At 34.6% G+C, this 19,205-nt stretch overlaps 1 protein-coding gene and 1 long non-coding RNA gene across 3 annotated transcripts in view; one reads left to right on the top strand and one right to left on the bottom strand.

Annotated features, from left to right (window-relative positions):
* LOC127087858 (myosin-15) overlaps positions 1-19,205 on the top strand; it is a 35,828-nt gene that overhangs the window by 14,546 nt on the left and 2,077 nt on the right. For both annotated transcript variants that reach the window (XM_051028779.1, XM_051028780.1), the window contains exons 18-35: positions 1,928-1,988; positions 2,108-2,285; positions 2,590-2,795; positions 3,446-3,565; positions 3,657-3,755; positions 4,462-4,683; positions 5,199-5,338; positions 5,530-5,641; positions 6,165-6,212; positions 6,302-6,391; positions 9,179-9,349; positions 9,541-9,693; positions 16,037-16,213; positions 16,750-16,887; positions 18,410-18,480; positions 18,617-18,716; positions 18,873-18,929; positions 19,018-19,074. In XM_051028779.1, coding sequence (XP_050884736.1) covers positions 1,928-1,988; positions 2,108-2,285; positions 2,590-2,795; positions 3,446-3,565; positions 3,657-3,755; positions 4,462-4,683; positions 5,199-5,338; positions 5,530-5,641; positions 6,165-6,212; positions 6,302-6,391; positions 9,179-9,349; positions 9,541-9,693; positions 16,037-16,213; positions 16,750-16,887; positions 18,410-18,480; positions 18,617-18,716; positions 18,873-18,929; positions 19,018-19,074 — 2,200 coding nt within the window. The remainder of the gene's footprint in view (positions 1-1,927; positions 1,989-2,107; positions 2,286-2,589; positions 2,796-3,445; positions 3,566-3,656; positions 3,756-4,461; positions 4,684-5,198; positions 5,339-5,529; positions 5,642-6,164; positions 6,213-6,301; positions 6,392-9,178; positions 9,350-9,540; positions 9,694-16,036; positions 16,214-16,749; positions 16,888-18,409; positions 18,481-18,616; positions 18,717-18,872; positions 18,930-19,017; positions 19,075-19,205) is intronic.
* On the bottom strand, positions 10,157-11,375 carry LOC127087860 (uncharacterized). The gene is made up of 2 exons (XR_007790065.1): positions 11,262-11,375; positions 10,157-11,116 (listed from the first exon to the last, which is right to left on the bottom strand). It is a non-coding gene; the product is annotated as an uncharacterized LOC127087860 (long non-coding RNA).

The following is a 19,205-nucleotide window of genomic DNA, read 5'->3' as shown; positions in this document are numbered from 1 at the left end:
TTTATGGGATTGATGTTTATCAAATAGTTTGTCTTTAGACATAGTTTATGAAGGAACATAGTTTCTCCTTTTGATCCATTTAAGTATAACCTAAACCAACTATATGGGGGTGTTTTTTATGCGTTGCAAACTTATTCCTAGGAATATCTTGGGAATCATAAACTCCAACGTTTGTTTCAAAGCTTAACAAATTATGCTCGAGTACTTTTTATTCTTTGGAATATAATTTACATCTACTTTTCTCATTTTTTATTCCCATTACAAAGAGTAGTAATCTTTCATTTCTATGGGAATAAGAGATAACCCACCACGACTTCTCATCTCACATCATTTTAATATATTTATTTGTTTTTTAATTAATTCATTTAAATATATTCTTGGGTAACTACGTTACTTACCAAACACGTCGATAGGAATAAGATTCATGGTAAAAATGCTCCCACAAATAATATTCCTAGGATTATGATTTTAAATCTTGAAACACATTATCTAGTGGTAAAAGTATTTGGCTTTTGGTGGATTGATTAATGTAGAAGATGGTGGAAAATAGACTTAGGTGGTTTGAGCATGTAAAGAGAAGACCCGTAGATTCTGTGGTAAGGAGAGTAGATAAGATGGAGAGAAGTCAAACAGCTAGAGGATGAGGAAGACCTATAAAGACTATAAGAGAGATTATTAAGACATATCTTGAGATTAATGATTTGGATAGAAGCATGGTCCTAGATAGAACATTATGGCGAAAGTTGATCCATGTAGTCGACCCCACTCAGTGGGATAAGACTTGATTGTTTATGTTGTTGAATTGATTAATGTTTATGAAAGTTTACTTCAGCAGTAAAAGGGTGAGATTGAAGGCTCAAAGGCTTGATCAAATTTGAGCCAGTTGTAATTTGACCAAGGGTTACATTACACATAGGTCATCAAAATATTGTGAAGTCTATAACACTATGTTTATTAGAGAATAAAGATTGTTTTTTATTAAGGGTTGTTAAGTCAAGTCCTCAAGTCGGAGGAGCTGTACGAGTATCTCAGTGGGTTTAGGGATACAGTCTCTACCCTCCACACTACCCTTGTATTTGCTTTTGGTTTTTAAGTTGTTTTGGGAGGGAGAGTTTGATTTATTTCATAGAACAGTTAAAACCTTGCACTGGTTTCTGGTTTACCACACTAGCCTGTTCATTTGGTTATAAAAATCCAAAAGTAGTTATAAGAGTTGTTAAGAGTCTCATATTTTCATGAAATAAAGTCTAAAACTAATTTTATAAGAGGAGGCAATCCTCACCTTACAAAACCCAAAATGGTTTAGTAAGGGTTGAGTTAGGCTCAACCAAAATTCTAAGATAGTATGAGAGTCTATTCAAAATCCATCGGGTCATCCGATATTGGGTTACACTTCAAATGTCCAGTCCCAAGTGTGAGTGTGTGTGGTAAGAATCCCGTATTGGATCCTGAAAAGGATTTTATAAGGCGGAATAGTCTTCACCTTACAAACCAGTTTGACAAAGGTTGAGTTAGGCCGAATCCAAATTCTAAGAAGAGTTAATTGGGCAAGGTAATGGGCCAGCTCTCCTATTATTTAGTTGAAATAACTAGCTTGATCTAGTCATAATGTATTGGGCTATTGATTAGGATTCTTGTAATCTGATTGGTGGTTTGATTTTGCTGAGCAGAGAGAAAGATACAAAGCAAGTAGGCTTTACATCTCCTTATTTGAAATGCAATTTTCCTTTTAATGTACTAAAGGAAAATGTTCTAGTTTGTTTATTTTTTTTCTTGTAGCATGGATTGTGTTATCTTGAATTGACTGTATTTGCATCTTACCTACAATGATGTCAGTACAACAATACTAGCTTCTTATTTTCTGTATAATAAATAGCTCAGCGCTTTCAGTTCTCATTAATGTTGATTCAAACATTTTTGTTGATAGTTATGATGATAGAGCTACAACTCAGAAAATATTGCAAAAGCTAAAACTTGAGAATTTCCAGGTTTGTTTCTTATTAAACCATGTGTGCGGTGTGACTGCTGTTCCCAAACAAATTTGGAATGTGATAGTACAAATTGCTCTATGATAGTTATATTTATGATTTATCTTCTTATATTTCAGCTGGGTAGGACTAAAGTGTTTCTCAGGGCTGGTCAAATTGGTACTTTAGACTCTAGGCGAGCTGAAGTTTTGGACAATGCTGCAAAATGTATTCAGCGTCGACTGCATACATTTATTGCTCACAGAGATTTCATCTCAACTCGAGTCGCTGCAGTTTCTCTTCAAGCATGCTGCAGGGGTCAGTGTTGTTGATGTTTAATAATATAATTCTCCATAATTTGCTTTTAAAACTTGTTATCAATAAATATATTTTGGTAGCACTTCATCTCCTTTGAGTTTCTTTTGTCAAGAATATGACAATGCATAGCTTCTTTTCTGCTTTGGATAGTACTAGATTTGTACTTTTGGCTGTAAAGCCTTTTCAGAACCTCTTGAACTCAGTTATACTTATACATGTTATCATAGATATATCACATGTAAAATGTTGGAGTCTCCACTTCGACTAATGACATGCTGGTCTTTATCGGTTCTTGTTTTTGTAGGATGCCTTGCAAGGAGGATATATGCTTTTAAACGGGAGACTGCAGCAGCTATGTCCATTCAGAAATATATTCGTATGAGTCTGATGAGGCGTGTTTACATGACACTGTACTCTTCTGCTATCATCATACAATCAAATGCCCGCGGTTTCACAACTCGCCAAAGATTTTTGCATAGAAAAGAACACAAAGCTGCTACTATTATTCAGGTGTTTTATCACGAAATGAATGTATTATGGTGTTGGTGTGACCTTTAAAATGTCAAAGCAATGACCTCTTCATTGTCATCGTTTTAATAAATTTTTTTATTTTACTTATTGTGGATAGTGCTATCTTATGCATTGGCGCACAATTATGATTGATCATGTGTGTTAAGAGTCCCGCATTGGATAATATATGGCCTGAATATGTGTTTATAAGTGGGGACAATCCTCACCCTATCAACCGGTTTTGTAGGGTTGAATTAGGCCAAACCACATTTCTTAACATGATATCAGAGCCTTTGGTTTAAAGATCCGGTGAGCCACCTACAATGAGGTTTCCGCAATCGGACCATCCACCATTTATTTTCACGCTCCAGATGTCCAGTCCAGTGAGCGAGGGTGTGTGTTAAAAGTCCCACATCGGATATATATGGCCTGAACATGTGTTTATAAGTGGGGATAATCCTCACTCTACCAACCGATTTTGTAGGGTTGAGTTAGGCCATTCAAGTCTACGTTTTTAAAGTTTCATTTCTCACGCATACTTTCTGATAGGGCATGATAAATTGTACCCCACTTTCAATTACTTCACATTTTTGGTTGGTATGGTGGATTCTGATATGTTATTTTATCATAAATGTAACATTTACATATAGGCGTATTGGAGGATGTGCAAGGTTCGGTCTGCTTTCAAACAACATCAATTTTCAATTGTGGCAATACAATGCCTTTGGCGCTGTAAACAAGCTAAAAAACAGCTTCGTAGACTTAAACAAGTATGGTCTTTTTACCTTTCTCTTATTTTGAAAGGGGAAAATGCATCAACAGTTGTTCCAACTTATTTTCATTTTTAATAACTTATTTCAGGAGGCTAGTGAAGCTGGTGCCTTGCGTTTAGCCAAGACTAAACTTGAGAAACAATTGGAAGAGCTCACATGGCGTTTGCATCTTGAAAAAAAATTAAGGGTATTGCTTAGAAAAAAGATATAAAGTGTTTTGGCACATTATATTTTGTTGTTGCCTCCCACATTCTATTGAGTTTCTCTCATGCTGATTCCATGACTTTATTTTTTTAGGAATTCAAATGATTTAAATTAGAAACTGTTGGTATGAGTGCCCATGTTATGTAATAATGCTTATGCTAAACATATTGATATGACAATCTTAATCTCGTAATTAGAAGATTGTCCTAATGCGATGTTGTGGTTTATTTTTGGAAGGTATGCTCATATTTTCAAGGTTGAATCTCTTACCTATACAAATTCTTTCAGTTAGAGTTATACTCTTCGCTAGTCATACATGGTCTATATCAGAAGATCAGTATTTCCGATATACAAAAAGATTAGACAGATCTATCGCAGACTATTTTTGCAGGACTACTATTTGTCTAGTTTTTTTTCTTTATGTTCTGAGGATTTCTGGCGTTCCTTCTCTCTAATTAAAATACAACTTCTCATACAAATAATAGTCCTCATGCATGATTTTCATATATTGCTGTAGTTATTGGTTATACTTTTAATTTTCTCCTATCTAATTTCTCTGCCGTGCAAGTTTTACAACAGATGGCCAACAACATGCCCATCAGTTATTTTTTATTATGTTAAAAACTTAATAGTTCGATTTATGCAGGTAAGACTCATACTTGTTATAATGTATTCTGCATTGTTTTCAGGTTTCTAATGAAGAGGCTAAGCAAGTTGAGATTTCCAAGTTTCAGAAGACATTGGAAGCTCTGAATTGTGAATTAGATGGAGCTAAATTGGCAACTATTAATGAGTCGAATAAGAATGCAATTTTGCAAAATCAATTGCAATTATCAGAAAAGGAAAAAAATGCTTTAGAAAGAGAGCTAGTTGTAATGAATGAAGTGCGAAAGGAAAATGCTCTGATGAAGGTACTTTGAGTAATGCTGAATGGCTGTGTTTCTACTAGTTAGTTTAATTTTGATGGTTTACAAATTTCAACTAATTTTGTCATGCAAATTACAAGGTGGGATTTTTGTTCTTTGTGGTTTAAAATCTGGAGTTCTACTTTATAAACTTATTCTCGATCTTGAGATTGTTTGTGTAGAAGAACTTATCCTTTAAATTTTATGAAATTATATTTATGCAGAATCATGTTATATAATTTGAAACCAATGAAGTGTGGTTGTGGGTGTATAAGACATACTAAAGAAGTTGCATATGAGGTTGTTGGTAGAGAGACTAAATGGCATGAACTGTTTACATGGCCAGACAATATTCGACAGATAATTTATAACATACAGATGACATGCTTGGAAACTTGTTAGTGTTGCATTTGAAGAAATTTATGTTTCTAGATGTTTATCATTCCCTATGTCAGGTTCATGTTTGCTTGTTTCCTCTATTAAAATCAAGGTGTGTTATATTTCTTGTTTGATATTTATAGGCTTCTATGGATGCCTTGGAAAAAAAGAGCACAGCTTTGGAGCATGAGCTTGTGAATGCTCAAAAAGACCATAATGAAACCATTCAGAAAATGAGGGAGTTTGAACAAAAGAGTTCTGAACTCGCACAAAATATGAAAAGGTACATTTTTTTGCTCAGTTCTATTTTATAAATTGGTTTAGTTTCTCAGTGCCAGCCATGTTTGTCTCTTTCGATTGTACTGCATCTTCTTGAACTGTTATAAATTTTTATGGTTCATGTGCTTTGATTGTCTCAAATAGCTATTGTTTTTTTTTGTTATTGCCAATTTTTCCACATGTATTTTTATGCAGTCTTGAAGAAAAGCTATTGAGTTTGGAGAATGAAAATCAAGTGCTTCGTCAGAAAGCATTAACTGTATCTCCTAAGAGTAATCGTCCTAGTTTTACAAAGTCATCATCAGAAGTAAGTTTCCTCTTGCATATGACATTCTCTTCAACAAATGTTTATTAAAACTTTATTTTGCATTATTCCTTATTACTCCCTCCTTTTTTTTTAAGTATAAGTCGCTATGAGAAAAAAATTTGTACCAAATTATGAGTCGTTTTACAATACCAATATATTAATCAATACCAATAAATCATTCATGTTATTTTTTCTAATATACCCTTTAACATTTATTATCCTCTCTTATCAATTCTTTAAATTTATCTTTCCTATGCCATTAATAAAGGACATTTTTGTAAAATATTTTAATTTCTCTTTTTCTTACAACAATAATTTCTTAATACGTGTGAAAATGTCAAAACTACTTATAATATTATAAACGGAGGTAGTAATTTGTATCTTAGTGCTCTTATTCCCAAATAGCTGATATATATTGATAAGCTTTTGGTGTGCTGAAAGCATCAAAGTTATTGCATAGCAACATATTTAGTTTTATTACTACAAAACATGTTTAATTTATTTATTTTTATTTCTGAAGCAGAAATTCTCGAGGACAATAGCCCTCAACACTGAGCAAAACCCAGTATATGTAAGATGCTTTCTTCTTGGCTTCCTATGTTGCAAATGGTAACTAAATGTAACTATAACTATTTTTCATTTGCTATAATTTTGTTGCAGGAATCACCTACACCCACGAAACTTATGCCCTCCTTTTCACGTGGCTTGTCAGATTCTCGTCGATCTAAATTAACAGCAGAAAGGCACCAGGCATCACTCTTGTTTCACTTTTTTTCTAAATCCCACACTTTTAGTTTTTGACATTCTGCTGTGTTTAGGTTACTGCCCATTTTTGTTTGTTTGTTTAGTTTTCATCTTTATGTGTTGAACTTGTAGGATTTAGATAAATACGTGAGAGAATTGATTGACTTGGAATATTATTGATAATAACTAACTTGATACAGCATGCTAAACACTAATCCCTTTTACAAGGACATAAGACTCTCAATCTTAAATAAGCCGGGAAATCAGGAAATAAATCATGATAATAACTGTTAAAGAATATCACGTAGAAAAGAATATGGTCTCAATATATGTTTATAAGTGGAGACAATCTTCAACTTACAAGGCAGTTTTATAAGGATGTGTTAGGCTCAACCACAATTCTAAGTTGGTATCCAGAGCTTGGTTTGATTCTTTTCTCTCCCGTGTTCTAGTGTGGAGTTCCCTATCGGTTGGAAATAAATTAATAGTTTTTGTTTTTCTGGACAAGGTTTGAAATCATAGTTCTTTTGTCTTTGAGTTCAACCACCATCAAGGCTAACAGTAGTTTATTTTTCAGTCTGGATGTTGGATGTCCAACACACTTTCGTCTAGTCCCAAAATAGTTAAAGATTTAAAGTTATTGCCGTCAGAGAAACATCAAAAGCCGCGTTTGGCAATACTACGATCCCACTATCAGATTCTCAGGAGTAGTTTAGTCCCTGAAGCGCCTCTGTATACCGCTTATCTCACTTGCCATCACACATGTTTCCGCTTCTGTCCAGCGCCACCCTCCAGACCTCTGATGTGGTCGGCGTAGGTTCTGGTAGACTCACCTTTCTGGTTCTGTCGGGACCACTTAAAGTTTGTGGGTCCCACATTCAAGGTGTTCCAGTGTTTCTCATGTTTCATAGGTAGGTCATGTGATGTGTGCCAAAAAATAATAATACATGTAAATATTGTATTATTTGGTTATTAATTAATTTAAAAAAACAAGCAATATGACATCTAATCTTAGGAGGTAGTCTAAGATACTCTAAGATTAGAAATTGATCCTAGAAGATGAACTAAGAACACCAAATATTATCAAAGATATTATATTATGAGATATTTCTTATATTGTAAGATTCTCCCTCAAGCTTGCAAGAAAATTGATCTTAATTTCATAGGAAATGTTTAGTAGTATCATGAACTGCTTGTACTGTACTTAGGCCATCGATACTCAGATTTCAATAACCTATATCAATATATTCATCTCAAAGATTCATTTGAGAGTAAAGATCAGATATGGAGAAGCTGTCTTGTTTAAAATTAGCTATGTCGGGTTCAAGTTGGAATCTTCAAACTGCATTGTTCTTACTATAAATTTTTTTCAAGACCACATTGTTGCTGCAATCTTATAAGGTCAAAGGTTCTGAACAACATTGGGATCAACATAACTGATGATCAATGACATGCTTTAAGCATCTTTGACTTCCCATTTGTCATGTTTAACCTTATCTTTGTCTTTGTTAGGGGCAGGAGTTGTCTTCAACATAACCCTACAAATCTTTTCCTTTGACATATAAAACAGAATTGGAATTCCCAAGATGAATAGTTTTTGCCATTAAGGCGAACCATGAAAACATTATGTTTTTCTTTGACATTGAATCCGAAAATATTGAAAACACAAGATGGAGATCTGGATTGAAAAGTGAATAACCCCACAAAAAAATGAAGATCGAGAAACTTGGACAAGGGTGAAAGACATGATTAAAAAACACAAACCAGATTTTGGATTGTGACCTGACCGATACCATGTCAAACTCAGAAGTTTAGATACGGAAGTTTGTCTTCTCTTTTGGGAGAGTTCTCATATAAATACAATTTAACTACTGTTTGTGTGGATCCAATATATCTGCAACTGCCATATATACATTTACCCAGCTTATTATCCTAATTAATAGCACTGACCCTCAGCCCAATAAATCTGCAACTAATAAATCTGCAACTAAGGTACACACATTTATGCAGTTTATTATCCTAATTAATAATTAATAGCACTTTCATCTTCCCTTATTATTAAATGTCAGTTAGAAATGCATAGCATTTAGCCTGTTGACAGCTAGTGCATCTAGGATGAAGATGAGACATGTGCGTTTGGGAACTGGGTTGGTGCGAGACATAAACAACCTAGGTCACCATCACAATAACCATCAATAGGAAAAGACGACACCACTAATATGATTCATATGTGGAAAAAGAGTCGCTATCGGACTAATTGCCAACGGGTATAAAAGCCTCCGATATGATCCATAGATTTTAACTTTATGTTAACAACCATGACAACATTTGTGATGTTGATCCTTTGGAATAAGTGTGTGAATACCAAGTCTTTTTACATCTCATCCAATCAAATCTTCTATTAAACTTAGAGAATTCGATTGTCACATCTTTAGAGAAAAACTTTCTCTAACATCCTCAAAATATATGTTTGTTCTAGGAATCAGCTTGCCGATATCTTTATAAAATCTTTATAGGTTCCTTGGGTTGCTTGTAATGTATATGCTTCAACTTGAGGGTGTGTGTTAAGAGATGTGTTTCAAATATTATTCAGGATTTGACAGATTTGTATGTATTTATTATTTTCTTTTGTACTTTATTTATTTATTTGACTCTAATATATTGCCTTTAGGGATTGATTTGGTTAGTATCTTGTATAGGTAATTAGATATGGTACACATTATTAATGATCTAATAATACAAAATGATTTTTCGTCAGTCTCAATTGGCTAACAGTTACTGTATGTTTTCCAGGATAACTATGAATTCCTCACTAGGTGTATCAAAGAGGATTTGGGTTTCAAAAAGAGTAAACCTGTGGCAGCTAGTATTATATACAAATGTCTTCTTCATTGGCATGCATTTGAGTCTGAGCGCACAGCCATATTTGATTACATAATTGATAGAATTAATGAAGTCATAAAAGTAAGTGATTTGCTTGTATTTTTCACACCACCCTTTTTATTCTATTATGCTCTTTTTCTTCTACTTAGAATTTGATTATGTAAGTGTTTTGGCATAGGAAACAATTGTTCATTTATAGTGCTGTACTCTATCTCGATTTTAGGATGCTCTTATAATTTGAGATTTATTTGTTTTATTGGTATCTGCTTCAGGTTAGAGATGATGACACTGTCTTGCCATATTGGTTGTCCAATACCTCCGCACTTGTGTGCCTTTTACAGAGAAATGTCCGTTCAAATGGTGTCTTAGCTACCACTGCTCAACGTTATGCTGGATCATCTGGCTTGACCAGCCGGATGGGGCATGTAAGTTATACTCCTGGATATTGATGTTGGATTTTTTTTAACGTACACATTACGATTTTTTTTTGTTGCTTAACTGTGATATTTATTGACTCGGTCTAAGCATTTGCATTATAGTCCTTGTTAAATTGAGTGTTGTAACTTCCTAGATAATAATGATAAACACTACTTAGTATGAAAGTTGAACAGAAAAATCTTGATATTTTGACTAGAAAATTGAGGCCAAGTTTTTTTTTTGGTATTGTTTCATGAAAACAATATTAGATAGATAGCTTTAAAATTTCAAATTGACTCGAGTTTATTTTCTCCTGTTTTATTTCAGTTTCAATGGAAAACAATGTACAATATTCTGGCTAGTAAATTTTCAGGAGCGAATTATTGTTTTGAGAAAAGAAATCTTACTCAATAATTTTTTCCAGAAAAAGGTACTGGATACAGTATCCTTTGAGCAAGGTAGAAGAATCTGATAGAAACCAATTGATATATTAAAGAAAATGGGGGAAATACCTTTGTATTACAGAATAGTACTGCAGAATTTCGAGGGTTTGCACCTCCCAATGCCAAAATGATCCCTTTTCCTATCCAATTCCAAGATGATCAATTCCCTCAATGTCATCCTCTATTCTAAACCTAAACACTCTTAATTAATAATATAACAATTCTAATAATTATCCACTAATTCTCTTAATAATTTAATATCAGTTACAAAACTCAAGAGTGTAACAATACTCTCCCCTAAAGATTCACCTTGTCCTCAAGGTGAAAGAAATACATGGTAGGAAAAATGTATCCTCCCGGAACCCATAATTTGTAAAATAAAGGTTGAATAGGAAATTTCCTTGCTAATGACAGTCTTTTCGTGACTAGTTGTTGTGGCTACAGTGGCACCGGTGGTGGAAGTTTCTTGTTTCTAGACTTTATCTTAGGAATAGTAGCAAACACCGATAATAGTGAGTCTTTTGCCTGTGGTGAAATAACCGACTCTCCGTCACTTCTCTGGACCTCTGCTTCACTGGCAGTCATTAATGAATATGTATTTTTCACTTTGTCGCCCACAATCAGATTTGATATCCACTTTACAAACTTTTTTTTCACTGTATTGTTGGATTTGTGAGTCTTCAACTTTACCACCAATCTTTTCTTCAGTTGGAGATGCTATTGGTTCTTGAATTTCATCGCTGCCTTGGATTTCATGTGTTTCGTTTTCAGACTCCAGTAGCCAATCCCAAACTTCTGGTTGAAATTTCTTGAGAATGACCTTTACAAAATTCCACCAACAAGTATTTGGACGACTCTCCTTCCAACAAATCCACCAATCAAGAGCATCTCCTCTCAATGCAAATGCAACAACCCACTCAAACTTCATCTCTTCACTCATTCTTCTTGACCCAAAATATTGCTCAGCCTAGATCAACCACCAATAAACCTGTCTTTCATCAAATCTTGAAATCAAATTTGTAGTCATATTTATGCCAAAATATCCAGCACAATGGTAGAATCTTTCTGGATCAGAACTGTTCTAATATCAGTTGATAGAAACCAACTGATACTAAAGAAAATAGGGAAAATACCTTTGTATTACAGAATAGTACTGCAGAACTTCGAGGGTCTGCACCTCCCAATACCAAAGTGATCCCTTTTTCTATCTAATTCAAAGATGATCAACTCCCTCAATGTCTTTCCCTATTTATTCTAAATCTATATACTCTTAATTAATAATATAATAATTCTAATAATTATCCACTAACTCTCCTAATAATTTAATATCAAAATCTATATACTCTTAATTAATAATATAATAATTCTAATAATTATCCACTAACTCTCCTAATAATTTAATATCAATTACAAAACTTAAAGTCTGACAAAATCGTTGAGGGGAGTTTTGATCCGGGAAATGGTGGAGCCATGCTCCTGAAGTAGTGGATGGCAAAATTCACAATATACAAAAACAGGGGCATTCATTAGGTTCAATATTAAAATTGGGGCAAAATATCTTTAAAATAAACCAAGGTATCATGTACTATTTTTTAAAACTGAGGGGCAATTAGGTCAGGGCCCACCCTCATTGCAACATGGGCCTGCCACTAGATCAGTGCAAGTACACCAAAGAGCTTAATAGATAACATGCTATCGCAACACATTTCCTTCATTCATAGTAAAACCTTAAATAAGAAACTTCTACATGATGAAAATATAAGATATCTATCACCCACAAATAAAACCTTAAATAAGAAACTTCTACATAAACCCTAATAGTTAGAAAATTTAAATTCCCTAAGTATGGTATGTTATAAAAATTAAGTACTATACAAAAAAAGAAAATATAACAATTTGCTACAATTTACTATATACATAAAATTCTACATCACCTCTGGGACACTGGACAACAAACTGAACTCCACTTAATTTTTTCTAAACAGCTCTGATCACGGACACTAGTCAAACCTAACAATCATTTTCCGTTGTAAAATGAGCTCCTACAATATTACTGTATATGCTAATTCCCTTAATATGGTCGTACGATATGGATTCTGTGCATAAATTTGGGCTAGTGAGTCTTCAAATTATATGTTTGTACTATTGTATTATCTCATTACAACATTCTTGGCACATCTGAATTTTGAAATTATATTAATAAATTGGTTTTGGCCAAAGGTTTCTCTATTAACAAGCTTGCGCAAATTACACATTATTATTGCTGCCAAGAGAAAAGCTTGTTGATGAACTAAGTGGAGAAGATCGTTAAGAGTCCTTCATCAGATGATATATGACTTGAACATGTATTTATAAGTGAGGGTAATCTTCACTCTACCAACCGGTTTTGTAATGTTGAGTTAGGCCGTACCCCACATTCTTAACATGGTATCAGAGTCTGGTTTAAGATCGGATGGGCCACCTACTATGGTTTCTGCTATCGGACCACCCATCATTTATTTCCACGCTCCAATTGTCTAGTTCTGAGCGTGAGAGTGTGTTAAGAATCCCACATCGGATGCTATATGACTTGAACATGTATTTATAAGTGGGGACAATCCTCACTCTACCAACCGATTTTGTAGGGTTGAGTTAAGTCATACCACACATTCTTAACAAAGATCATATATTTTTCTTTCAATTTTATATTTTTATTTACAGATTATTTTAGACAATATATGAACAACAACACCTTTTGTATTATTTAATTGTTTATACTCATTTTTTAGGTTTTGGTGCAATGACTTGCTTTTAAATTTTTTATTATTTAAGTGTAGAATTTTTTTTTAAAATAAATATATAAATTATGTAAACATATGCAAATATGCTCATGTAAACTATCCTATGGTTAACGAGCCTGATTAATGGATTTTGTTGAAATACAAGAGACTAATAGACATTTGAATAAATTGTGTGTTTTGAAAAGCACTAAAGAGACTTTATTATATATATAGAGATTACAACTAATTACATTATGTAGTCGATGTGAGACTATTCTATATACAAATATTCTTAATACTATATATTTACAAATATCAACACTCTCCCTCATGCTTGAGCATATAAGTCAAATGCAACAAGCTTGTTACATATATAATTAGTTACGAGGCTTCGCATAGACTTTGTAAACACGTCTGCCAATTGATCATTAGAGTTGACAAAGCTTGTGACGATGTCATCTGGCTCGATCTTCTCTCTAACAAAGTGACAGTCTATCTCAATATGTTTGATTCTTTCATGGAAGACTGAATTTGAAGCAATGTGCAATGCAACTTGATTATCACAAATAAGTGTTATTGGTCTTGCTTCTTCAATTTGAAGTTCCTTAAGCAACTGTTTTAACCAAATAAATTCACATGTTACCATTGCAATGACCCTATACTCTGCCTCGACGCTTGATCTTGCAACTACGTTTTGTTTCTTACTCTTCATGATATAAGATTTTCTCCAACAAGTACACAATATCCAGAGGTGGATTGTCTATCAATGAGTGACCCTGCCCAATTAGCATCAGAGTATCCAACTATCTGAGTTGTCCTTTATCTTCATACACTAGACCTTTTCCTGGAGCACATTTGATGTATCCCAGAATCCAGATAACATCATTCATGTATTCCTGACAAGGGGGATTTTAGAACTGGCTTACCACACTAATTGTAAATGAAATGTTTGGGTGAGTGACTGTGAGATAATTCAACTTTCCAACCCATCTCCCATATCTTCCTGAGTCAGATAAAGGTTCTCCCTGATTGGATAGTAATTTGACACTTGGATCCATAGGAGTATTAGCTAGTTTAGCATTCAACAAACCTGTTTCTTCCAAAATATCCATAGCATATTTCCGCTGAGAAATCATCAAACCATCTTTAGATTTGGCTACCTCAATACCTAAGAAATATCGGAGTTTACCAAGATCTTTTGTCTAAAATTGATTCGAGAGATGTTGTTTTAACTGGAGTATACCCTGTTGATCACTATCAGTTATGACAATATCATCTACATACAGAAAAAGATAAATACACCCTTGGGCTAAGCGACGATAAAAAACATAATGGTCGGCTTCACTACGGACCATACCAAACTGTTGTACTACAGTGCTGAATCTGCCGAACCAAGCTCTCGGAGATTGCTTAAGACCATAAAGAGACCTGTATAACCTACACACCATATTTGATGACTCGCCTTGAGCAACAAACTAAGTTGGTTGCTCCATATATACTTTCCTAATTGACACGACTCACAATGTAAATTAGATACCTTCGATAAATTTGGCACCATCTTATGTAGTTTGGAAAGATTGGAATGACCTAACTGAGCATGGATAGTGAGTGAAGAATCTTTGACTGAGCATGTCTGAGATGACACTGAGAGGTAATAAAGGCGTTGAGACTCACATCCGACGCCAATTGTCTGACCTGAACTTCGATCCTGCAGGATAACATTATTGTTAGTGAAGGTGACACTACAATCAAGAGAACAAGTTAAACGACTGACTGAAAGTAAATTAAATGGACAATTAGGTACATAAAGGACAAAAGTATCAGAGAGAGAATGTAGAATTTTAAGAGTACCAATCCCTTCAGATCGTGTTTGAGAACCATTTACAGAAGTTATTGTAGGTAAGAAACCAAATGTAGAGAGGGAAGAAAATGTTTTTTAATTACCGGTAACATGATCAGACATATCAGAATTAAGGACCCAAGGTTCAAGAGAAGATGATTGAGAGAGACAAGCAGATGAATTACCGGTGTGTGCTACCGAAGCAGTAGAATCTAAGTTTTGATAATTCTGATACCACCTGAGGCAATCATCGTAATTTGGCGTAAAATTATGAGGAGTAGCCATGAGTATCTGAAGAGAGAAAATATCACGCGAACCGGGTGAAAAAAGCTCTGTTTGAACTGGATCACAATTTTTCGCAACTGGAAAATAAAATTTGAGACTGGATCTGAAACAGTTGCACTATGGAGAGTGGGGTGGTGGAAAAATTGCCTGGATCGGCCGCCAGACGTGTTGTCACGTGCGGATCAAGTGCCGGCACGTGAGGCCCACGTGCAAAGACGGAGGTGGCGCGTGCAAAGGTTTTTTCCAGTGAAAAGTGGGGAACGGCTGGATCAGAGGAGACGTTTCTGCCGAAAGGGTTAGTTTGTTGGAAGGTCGCCGAGAACAATAGCGACGACGGAGGATGGTGGCAGCAGTGCGGCGGTGATTTGAGAATTTTGAATACTGATGCCGGAATAAGTCACGACAATGTATGGAAGGCAAACCAGAGTTATGATACGGTTTGTCAAAAATTTCTCACCGGAACAGTGGGTCAACCGGGTAAAGTACGGCGAAGGGTTGTCTCTCGGGAGGCTCTGGATACCATGTTGGAATACAAGAGACTAAAAGACATTTGAATAAACCGTATGTTTTGAAAAGCACTACGGAGACTTTATTATATATTGAGAGATTACAACTAATTACATGATATAGTTGATGTGAGACTATTTTATATACAAATATTCTTAACACTATATATTTACAAATATCATCAGACTTGATAAAAAGATTACACATAATTACAAAATATATGCCTAATAACTACAAATACGTCCATATGTTCACAACAATAATTACACTAAGTAAGAAGCCTTTTAACAAAATTACCAATCAAGGCATAGATAGAAACAACGATTAAAAAAGAGAGTAAAAGCACAATTCAATGATGGGAAAAAATCTTTAAATTTCTGTTCTCTGCTTCTGTAACAAAATGTAATTTTGTTATTATTTATGAAGATTTTACATGTTATTGCAGTAGTAATAACCCGGGTCTCCCGGTCCCTGCTTTCTTTATCTTCTTTTTTATTTAGTTTGATGCCATTTCCAGGCAATGAAGTCTCCATTGAAGTTAATTGGATATAATGATGGTATATCACATGTGGAGGCAAGATATCCAGCTATGCTTTTTAAACAACAACTAACTGCTTGTGTAGAGAAGATTTTTGGCCTAATACGTGATAATTTGAAAAAGGAGCTTTCTCCACTTCTGGCATTATGTCTTCAGGTGGGCTTTCTTACTCCTGGCTAATTTTTGTGAATTCATGTAATTTGTGACTAAATTTCCAAGTCACAATATGTGTGTCAAGGTGCCAATATTTGTTAGGAACCCAATTTAAGAGAGAAGAGAAAAGTATTATTAATGAGAAAAAATAAACTATTACAGAGAATAAATTCCCTATAATCCTGGAATTAAGCTCCTCAAAGGAAGAAGAAATTCTTCCTTTGCTCAACCCGTAGGTTCTAGTACAAAATGATACTGAATATACTCCCTCTCACACACCTCATATACTTCCTCTCATATGTAAGTCCTTCCACTATCTGTAACTAACTTGCCAGTTGCCAGCTCAAAGGAAGAAGAAATTCTCTGTTATTTTACCTTAAGCGTCCTTTTCTAAACACTGTTTAATTTAGAATATGACTGTCAATTGATCCTTTTTAGCTAAACTGCTGCACCTGTTTAGTTTGTTGGTGTCTAAGCTTTGGTCACAGTTTTTAAATGAAATTTACAAAGATTGAAACTTCTGTTATGATCCTGGTTAGGCACCCAAAACAGGACGGGCACAGAATGGAAAATCATCTAGATCTCCGGGGGGGCTTCCTCAGCAACCACCTGGCGGCCAATGGGACAACATCATCAATTTTTTGAATTCACTCTTGAACCAATTATGTGTGAATAATGTAAGTTCTTCATTGTTTTAATAACCTGATTGTTACTTTGTTTTATCGGTGTTCATCCCTTTTTAGTGGTCAATTTCCTTGTATAATGTGCTTGGACTGGGATCGGCCCTTTACAATGTAAAAGAAGAAATTAATTAAGACAAGTAGCTGCAAAGAGTCTGGATAACAAGGGAACCTCCCAAACGCAAAGAAAACAAGAGCAAAGTAGAAAAAACAATAAACATTAGTGACCAATCTGTGAACATATTTAAGGGAAACCCCTGAAAAGAACCACCTACTTTAACACCCAATAGAAGCAACACATCTAATCTTATGCCTCTAGTAGCTGATATTTCACTGACACCTCCTTTAAGTCACAAAAGTTACATCAATCAAATGCTAAAAGTGTATCATTGATTGCACTTTGCCTTGAAATTTCAGCTTCTTGCAGGGACCAGTACCCATTCTCTTCTGTCGATCAATAAGTGGCAGCTTTCACTTTTTTTCCATTTTTTCAAAGATTAGGAAACCATAGTTTATACTTAGGAACCAAGGAATTTAGTCCAAAGGAAAGAACTATGTTATTGACAGATTAAGAAAGAATAAAAGAGAGAAACAAATAGGAGATAAATTTCTCCAAGGGTTTCCCTTTTCACAATAGATTCACTACTCTATTCACAATGGTTTCAATATTCAATAATGAACAACTCTTCATTGTATCCTCCTATTTATACAAATAACCCTATAACAACCCCGGCTAACCAGCTAATTTCTATAAAATCTCTTCACTACTTTAACTACTCTAATTAGCCATTATTCTATATCCTAGCTGAAGCTTTTAATATATTGTTATATCTCACATAAGGACCATCTATATATACATAATGGATTTGCAAATGTTGACCAACCTGCTAATTCTGGATAACATGCTAGATGCTGAAAAAGTGCTAAAGCTTCACTACCGCAAGTTCAGGCAAGATGCCAGCTTCCAGTAACTAAGTAATAGCGACTGGGTTAAAAAGATATCGTGTCTGGGTTGTAACCATTCTCATCCGCTGTTCAAGGGGTCACCTAGGGGGTAAAGGTGTAAATTCCAATTAACTGGAGTGAGGAAGGAGGGTGTCAATTCTAATATTGACCTCATCTTTATTTCAACACCAAATTACAAAATAAATTATACCCTTCATCCTAATCAATGTGATATCATGTCGAGGAAAGTTGTCTGAAATTGGGTAATTGACGTACAGTGGTTATTTACAATTTGTATTCTAGGAAAAATTATATTTTGGGAGTGGCTGTTCGCATCTTTTGTGATATCCTTCAACTCCACTTCTCAATATTTACATCAAAAGATGGTGGCTCAATGATAATACAATGGTTTCCTGTATTTTCTGTTGTAGTGATACTTATTGAAAGTTTTGGTAACAAAGCTTTGTTTTCTTAAGAAAAATGTAAACCAGCTGTAGGCTAAAATTGTACAGTCCATTGCAAAAACTAATTTCTTTTTCTCCTCGTCTTTTCTTACCTGAAACTGCATACTCAGATACCATCCTTCTTCATCCGCAAGCTAGTTACACAGGTCTTTTCCTTCATCAATATGACGCTGTTCAACAGGTAAAAGTAAAAGCCCATAATTATTAGACAAGGTTTTTGTGGCCTCAAGTCTCTAACATCTTCTGTTGGTTTATTCAGTTGATTCTATGTAGTAAAATTTTCTGTATAATTTTAATCTTCCAATTATCTCTTTCAGTCTTCTTTTGCGCCGTGAATGTTGTACTTTCTCAAATGGTGAATATGTAAAGTCTGGTCTTGCAGAACTGGAGAAATGGATAGTTAATGCAAATGAAGAGGTAAACTAAGCTTGCTAATGCAATTATTCATGATTTTAATTTTAAGCTTTAATTTGTGTTTCTAGCAATATTAAGTTGTGTGCCATGATCCATGTAATTGACCTGACCAAGTGAGAATAAACTTTAGTTGTTTAACCAGGTAATTCTGAAATGTAGTATGCAGGAACATCCTGGCATGAGCTGAATTATATAAGACAGGCTGTTGGGTTTCTGGTATAAACAATACTTTAGTTGTACTTTTGATTATCTCAATTAGCATCACTATCTCATATTTATGCTTTTGGTTATTTGAATAATTCAGGTAATACATCAGAAGAGGAAGAAATCTTTGGAAGAAATTAGGCAGGATCTTTGTCCGGTATGTTGTCATTGTATCATATACTATGAAGCACTGACTCCGACACGGATACCGGGACACGACACGACACGGACACTTCAACACCGATAATGTCAAAACATAGGACACCGACACCTCTATGTATAAGAGAG

The sequence above is a fragment of the Lathyrus oleraceus genome, chromosome 5 (genome assembly GCF_024323335.1).
Source record: "Lathyrus oleraceus cultivar Zhongwan6 chromosome 5, CAAS_Psat_ZW6_1.0, whole genome shotgun sequence".
In the NCBI taxonomy this organism is placed as follows: Eukaryota; Viridiplantae; Streptophyta; class Magnoliopsida; order Fabales; family Fabaceae; genus Lathyrus; species Lathyrus oleraceus.
This window is presented reverse-complemented; position numbering and strand designations above follow the sequence as displayed.